Source organism: Malania oleifera, chromosome 1 (genome assembly GCF_029873635.1).
Source record: "Malania oleifera isolate guangnan ecotype guangnan chromosome 1, ASM2987363v1, whole genome shotgun sequence".
NCBI lineage: Eukaryota > Viridiplantae > Streptophyta > Magnoliopsida > Santalales > Ximeniaceae > Malania > Malania oleifera.
The window spans coordinates 20,442,735-20,450,650 of NC_080417.1; the positions used below are offsets into that span (position 1 = coordinate 20,442,735).

The window sequence follows — 7,916 nt, forward strand, 5'->3', positions numbered from 1 at the left end:
TTTAGTTCATACTAGGTTAAAACATTAAAACTGAGTTTACACATGCATATCGAGTCACCTAATTGCATAAGATGTCAAAACGAGTTTTCAAACATGGTTTATTAATCATGAAATCTTATACTTGGTCAAAATTACTTTTGGACAAGGTTGGATTTTTATTAGAACAATCACACTTTATTTGAACTTCTCCTAGTACATTTAGAAACCTTTTTGAGAAGTAAAACAAAGTGACTAGTCGATGAGAACAGGGGACTCTTCGACTAGTGCAGGGCACTCGTCAACTAGGAGATCCTAAGACCACCTAAGATTGCAGAGGTGACTCGTCGACAAGAACATGGGACCCGTCGACTAGTGTATAAAGGTGATTCATCAACTAGAACAGGGGACTCATCAACAAAGAGATACCAAGTGTTGTCTAAGACTTGCAGAGAAGACTCGCTGACCATAGCAGGGCACTCATCAACCAATGCATGTGTGTGACTCGTCGAGTAGTCCATGGACTCATTGACGAGTGGCCTCGAGCAGACTGTAATAAATGCATGATAATGGCTAGTTTTTGCCTTGTCACTTCTCCATTAATGCCCAATGACTAGCCTGCAATATGCTCATCTTCTTGGCCATAAATATACCTCATTAGCATTCATATTTGATTGATTAAGTATTGGTGGTTGAGCATATTCATTGTGCATTCAATCTAGGTCTTATATTTGGCCTCATGCTCTCTTGCTCCTTATTCTTGTTTACACGTCATTAGCAACAGAGAGTAGTGTGAGGTTTATACTTGTAATATCAACTCAAGGAGCATTTTGTATTGTACCCATTTGCTATTAATTCATTGTACTTAAAGGTTCTTTGAGAGCCATTGTGAAGGAGGTTCTTGGGAAACTCCTTGTTATAGCTCTTGGTGAGCAGCTAGGATAGAGTCCCGTCTTGTAAAGGCTTCTCTGGATTGAAAAGAGATTGTTTAGTGGATTTGGAAATCCTTGGCTTGGAGCTAAGGCATGGACATAGGCTTGGAGCTGAACCACGTTAAATCATTGTGTTCAGCTTCTCTCTCTCTCTCTCTCTCTCTCTCTCTCTCTCTCTCTCTCTCTCTCTCTCTCTCTCTCTCTCTTTCATCTATTTATTTATTTGTGTTTATTTGCTGTGAAACAACTGTTATATATTTCACTTGCTTCTTGCCTAGGTTTTTTTTTTTAGACAAATTTATATATCCGCAAAAGACGTTTATTCACCCCCTTCTAGACGCACACCCGGTCTGGAAAGTGGTATCAGAGCAAGTCGCTTGACCTTTGGAGTGACATCTAGAGGGCAAAGATCAAATGGTGGATATGTTTTCCCAAGGACAATCTATTGAGCATCCGCCAAAGTTGATCAGAAGCAACTACCTGGCATGGAAAGATGGAATGACAATCTTCATCCAATCATACGAGTTGAAAATGTGGAATGTGATCACCGAAGGAGATTACGTATTCAAAAATGACAAAGGTGAGCTCATACCAATCGGGAAGCTGTCGAATGCCGACTCAAGGTTGGTTCAACTAAATTTCAAAACAATTTTATCTATTATGCTATGAGTGATGAGGAGTAGAACTATATTTAGGGATGCAACACCGCAAAGGAAATGTCAAAAAAGCACTAGGTAATGTCTCAGGTTAAAAAGTCAAAAATTTATATGTTGTTTAAAGAATATGAAATGTTTAAAATGGAAGAACATGAGTCAATTATTTCCATGTTTACAGGGAATATTCTATGAAATCTATGAAAGACAATGTGTAGAAAGTGCTTCATTTGTTGCCCGAATCGTGGCATGCAAAGTCTACTGCAATTGAAGAAGCAATGGACCTATCCATGGTCACTCTTGATGAACTCATCGAGTCTCTCATGACTTATGAGATCAAGAAGAAGAATGTTGTAGCTGAAGTAGAGAAATTGAAAAAGACAATGGATATGGCTTTAAAGACAACAAGCAAAAAGGAAATTATTAAAGAAGAAGAGAGCGACAATGATGAAGAAAGAGCTATAATCACTAGGAAAATTAGAAGATTCTTATTGAACAAAAAGGGCAATAAGTGAAAGGATAAAGGAGAATCAAGCATTAGGTGCTTCAGTTGCAAGAAGTCCGAACACCGTAGAGCTAAATGTCCACAATTCATGAAGGACAACAATCAACAAGGGGATAAAAAAGAAATATAAGGCCATGAACGCAACTGAGTGGGAAGAGCTTGATGGACCCTCTACTAACGGAGAAAACGAAGAAAAAGTTGCAAACTTTTGCTTCATGGCGAATGAGCAAGATGAGGTAAATTCTGATAACGAATACTCTCTTTCATATGACGAGTTAGACGAAACTTGTAGAAAACTTTGTAATGAATTAATTGCAACTAAAAGGAGAAATAAACATCTTGAAGAAACGAACTCAAAATGCAGGAAAAAAGAGGTATGTCTTTGTTTTGCTTTAAAGGAAGAAAATGCATCTTTAAATACAAAAATTGAAGAACTTAATGAAAGTTCTTGAATAAATCATGAGTTTTTCTGAAAGAAAATCGAAAATCTAAAAAATCAAATTGAGGAAAGTGTTAAGGAAAACTTGTCTTTGAAGAAGAAAATTGAGGACCAAAGTAAGATTATTTTTAAGTTTACCAATGGAAAAGAGAATTTTAACAAATTACTTGGGGCTCAAAGTTTTGGGATTTTCAAAGAAGGTTTAGGTTATGGCTTTTCATTATCCAAATATATTGGTTTTACAAATCTATGTGTCAAAAGAAACTCATTACCAAGCAAAAATCAAGCACCCAAACCAAACCCTTCGCCTGCTAATAAAACTTGCTTATACTGTGAAAGAAAGTCTCATGTACACTTCATTTGTCCTTTCAGAAAAAATAGAGGAAAAGATAAGATGTACGTATGGGTGATCAAGAACTCTAACCTTATAGGACCCAAGAAAAATTTGGTACCAAAACAAATACCCTAACTCTATTTGTTGGTTTGCTTAAAGACCTCTTCGATGAAGAGCAAGTGGTTCCTTGACAGTGGGTGTTCAGGGCACATGACGGGAGACGCAAGCAAATTCATTTCTCTTTCCTACAAGAAAGAAGGGATTGTGACGTTTGGAGACAACGCCAAGGGAAGAATCATCAGTAAGGGTAAAATAGGTAAGTCATCTCTTTCTATAGATAATGTTGCACTTATAGATACACTTAAGTATAACTTGTTGAGTCTTAGTCAGCTATGCAATAAAGGACTAAATGTCATATTTCAACCTACACCATGCTTAATAACTAATTTAAATGGAAATACTATCTTAATAGGCAAGCATGAATCAAACATCTACACCATTGAATATGATGATATTAATTCTTGTCGTGTTAGATGTTTGGTCGTAACAAGTGAAACTAGTTTGCTATGGCATAGGAGGTTAGGTCATGCTAGCATGGACCCTTGCATAGATTATCTTTTAAAGAACTAGTGAATAACTTACCTAAGGAGAACTATATTAAAGACAAAGTGTGTGATGCTTGCCAATATGGAAAACAAAGTAAATCATCTTTCAAAACAAAGAAAATGATTTCCACTTCAAGACCTTTAGAATTAATACACCTTGATCGATTTGGGCCAAATGATGTTGCAAGCATAAATGGAAAATTGTATGCATTTGTTATTGTTGATGATTTTTCAAGATTTTCATGGGTTATTTTTCTAGCAGAAAAAAAGTGACACATGCAGTGCTTTTATTCACTTTTGTGGAAAAGTACAAAATGAAAAAGGTATGCCCAGTGTCCGTATTAGGCGTGATAGGGGAAGTAATTTAAAAACCAAGAGTAAGAATTGTAGACACCCCATTTTTACCCAGGCCCAATATATTTATTATTATTATTATTATTATTATTATTCTATTAGTATTTTTATTATTTTATTTATTCTTCTTCTTATTATTATTATTATTATTAATTTTCACTAATCTTATTATTATTATTATTATTATTTTCTTTATTATTATTATTATTATTATTATTATTATTATTTTTCATTAGTATTATTATTATTACTTTTATTTTTATTTTTTACTTCTATTTTATTATTATTATTATTTATTATTTTCATTATTATTTTTAATTTTTATTATCATTATTATTAGTATTTTTTTATTACTCTTATTACTATTATTTTATTTCTTATTATTATTATTATTATTATTATTATTATTATTATTATTATTATTATTATTATTATTATTTTTCATTAGTATTATTATTATTACTTTTATTTTTATTTCTATTTATATTGTTTATTATTATTATTATTATTTATTATTTTCATTATTAATGTTATTTATTTTTTATTATTATTAGTATTTTTATCTTTATTATTATTATTATAATTAGTATTATTACTATTTTGTTGTTATTATTATTATTATTATTATTTTGCTTATTATTATTATTATTATTATTTATTTACTTTCGTATTATTATTATTATTAGTATTATTACCCTATTATTATTATTATTATTTTGAGGGGTTAGGGTTTTTTTGGAAAAGCCTTTAAAAAGGCTTCATTACACACAAAGGAGAAAAGGAGGCTGCGCTGCACAGCCACAGCCATAGCTCTGACGACTCCCCTGTGAGTCCCCTGCTCACAACCACCGCACCCAGCCATCATCTCCGGCCAACCACCAGGATTCCGCGCGTCACTCCTGCTGCCGTGAAGGTCCTCCCGTCCAGATAGGTTGCCAGCACAAACTTAGCCGAGACCCTCTGCAACTCCATCACAATCCGACAATCAGAACCTCCACGACCCAGCAGCTCTCCGGCGATAGCTTCTCCTTCTTCTTCTTCCCTTGCCAACAACCGCCGCCACCCTCTGCCATCACCACTCTTTCTCCGTCCTCAATCCCCCAGCCATCCTCCAAGTCCTCTCATCTCCATCTCGCCGACGAACCTGCAATTCCGGTCACCTTCTCCAGCAACCGCCGAACACCATCCCAGACTTTCCACCGTCATCTTAGGCTCCTAAGCTCTCCGGTCACCTTCTCTGCAACCATCTCCAAGCCCGGCGGCCATAACCAGCAGCAGCCACCACACCACTGCCGGCGGTCCTCCAGATTTCTCCGGCCAACTAGGTATATGTGTATATATATATCATTGTTGATGTTAACATGTATATATATATATATATATTTTTTCTTTTATGTTGATCATGTTAAATATTAATATCCTCTGTACAAAACTATTAGCAATATTGTGGTATTGTTTGTATGTTACTATTGTTATGTGTAGCATTATTGTTATTATTATTACACTTATATTGCATGGTAGTTTTTTTTTCGTTAATAATTGTTATTTATTGTTATGAATCACCCTTATTATTGTTATATTGAAGATAAAATATGTATATATATCCATGTCCATATTTTTAATTGTTTTCATATTTAATACCCATGTCTATGTTTTTTATTATAAATATTAATTGATTTGTTCCCATTGTTGTAGGATTTCTTTTATCTGCAGAGGCAAGTAGTCTATTGCCTTGTATCTAAATGTGGTAATATTCATTGAGTGTATATTAATATATTGTGTGTTGTAGCATTTAATTAACTATGTTATTGATTGTGATATGTTATTTACTTTAGTATATATTGTATATTAGGGTATATTTAAAATTGCTGCCTTACTACTATATATTCTTACATTGTATATCATGTTTTGGTTTATTGTATTCTCATATTTTGATTTATTGTATCTTGATGTACTTTTAGAGTTGAAATTGCTTTCATATAAATTATGTACTTAGGGTTTTTAGTCATTATTGTACTCACTTTGTATTTAATATGTGTATAGTTAGGGTTGTGTATTAATTTTGGCAACCATCTTGTATTTATTATTTTCAGCAATACCTTGTTTCCATAATTTCGTTATTTCTTTACTTGTGCATAGGTTTCCATGTTTTAATTTGAAATTTGATTTATCTCTTTTATCAATTATTTCCATATGGGTGTAAAGGTATTTATAGGATATTAGGGGTGTGTACCATTAGGAAGATTATTATTATTACCTTTTATTTATAGTGTATTATTATTATTATCATGTGTGAAATTATTATGTTACCATTATGATATTTAGAATATGTATTTATTGTTAATATGTGCGTATTAATATTATTTATTATTGTCATTATGAGATTACTACTATTAATATTAATATTATTATTATTATTATCATTAGTACCATTATTATTATTTTTACTATTTTTATTTATTTATTATTATTATTATTATTATTATGTTCATTATTATAATGATTATTATTATTTTATTTTATTATACATTTTTTTTATTAAATATTTTTGATTTTTTATAATCCCTATGATTTTATTGCGGGGGTATGAGCCTTCGGGCATCACGTACCCTAAGCTCTGAGGGAATATATATTTGTATATATTATCTTTATTTATTTATTATTCTATTTATTTATTTATTTATTTATTTATTACATATGTTTATAAGTTCATAAAAAGGAGTAATTTAAAGAATTATTAGATTAACTTAGGGATAATTTTAAATTAATTAGGTACCGTTCATAAGAACGGGTGCGTAGGGGTTGCTCGTACCTTCCCCTCGCGTAACCGAACTCCCGGCCCCAACTCTAGTAATGTAGACCGATTCTACCCCTAACGGGGTAGTAATCATGTGTTCTAACCGCACTAAAGGTTAGTGGCGACTCCGATATCCATGTTTTTCCATGAAAATATTAAATTGATTTTAATTTCGCGGCTTGGGGCCACACGCGCTCCAAGGACGTCGCGACAAGAATATTTTTGTAATGAAAATTGTTATTCACACAACTTCTCTGCACCTAAAACTCCACAACAAAACGGAGTAGTTGAAAGAAAGAACCGAACGCTCCAAGAAATGGCTAGAACAATGCTTAATGAACGTAAACTTCCAAAATATTTTTGGGCCAAAGCCGTTAGTACAGCTTGCTATGTTAGTAACCATGTCATTATTAGATCCAAAATAGGCAAAACCCTATACGAGATATAGAAGGGTAGAAAACCAAACATCTCACACTTCAAGATATTTGAATGTAAATGCTTTATTTTAAATGATAGAGACCACTTAGCCAAATTTGACTCAAAATCCAATGAAAGGATTTTCCTAGGGTATGCAATGAATAGTAAAGCTTATAAAGTATTTAATAAAAGGACCCAAACTTTCAAGAGTAAACACATGTTGTTTTTTATGAAACTAACCCATATGCACCCAAAGTAACAGCTGACTTGGATGAACAAGTGACTACCATGAGAGTTGAAAGGGAACTTCAGCAACTTAAGATAAATGATGAACAAGATGAAAATTCCCAAGAAATAAAAAATGATCATCAAGAGTCATCACCTAAGGAAGATTCTGTAAGACCTAAAGAAGAAAATCAGGAACTCCCTAAAGCTTGGAAATTTGTTAGAAACCACCCAACTGATCTCATAGTAGGTAATCCATCCTAAGGAGTTAGTACTAGGTCTCTCTTAAGAAGTGGATGTAATCATATAGCCTTTGTGTCCCAAATAGAGCCTAAGAACTTTGAGGAGGTTGAAAATGATGAGAATTGGATCATCGCCATGCAAGAAGAACTTGACCAATTTAAAAGAAACAAAGTATGGGAATTGGTTCCTAAACCCAATAACACAACGATAATAGGCACAAAATGAGTGTTTAGGAATAAGAAAGATGAAGATGGTAACATCGTGAGAAACAAAGCAAGATTAGTTGCACAAGGATATAATCAACAATAAGGAAATGATTACGATGAAACTTATGCCCCTGTAGCAAGACTTGAGGCTATTAGGATGTTACTTGCTTTTGCATGTTTCAAAGACTTCAAATTATTTTAAATGGATATAAAGAGTGCCTTTCTAAATG

At 32.9% G+C, this 7,916-nt stretch overlaps 1 protein-coding gene across 1 annotated transcript; it reads left to right on the top strand.

Annotated features, from left to right (window-relative positions):
* Positions 1–2,200: 2,200 nt before the first annotated feature.
* LOC131153031 (uncharacterized) lies at positions 2,201–5,558 on the top strand. Its single transcript, XM_058105085.1, has 3 exons — positions 2,201–2,302; positions 4,657–5,123; positions 5,494–5,558. The coding sequence occupies exons 1-3, from the start codon at positions 2,201–2,203 to the stop codon at positions 5,519–5,521; spliced, it is 597 nt and encodes a 198-aa protein (XP_057961068.1). The 3' UTR covers positions 5,522–5,558.
* The last annotated feature ends 2,358 nt before the right edge of the window (positions 5,559–7,916 follow it).

Bases quoted from the DNA above. Each gene is read 5' to 3' on its own strand.
- LOC131153031 (XM_058105085.1), top strand. From the start codon at position 2,201: ATGAACGCAACTGAGTGGGAAGAGCTTGATGGACCCTCTACTAACGGA. The intron at 2,303-4,656 runs GTAAATTCTGAT...CACCGCACCCAG, and splicing joins TGGCGAATGAGCAAGATGAG to CCATCATCTCCGGCCAACCA. The intron at 5,124-5,493 runs GTATATGTGTAT...CCATTGTTGTAG, and splicing joins AGATTTCTCCGGCCAACTAG to GATTTCTTTTATCTGCAGAG.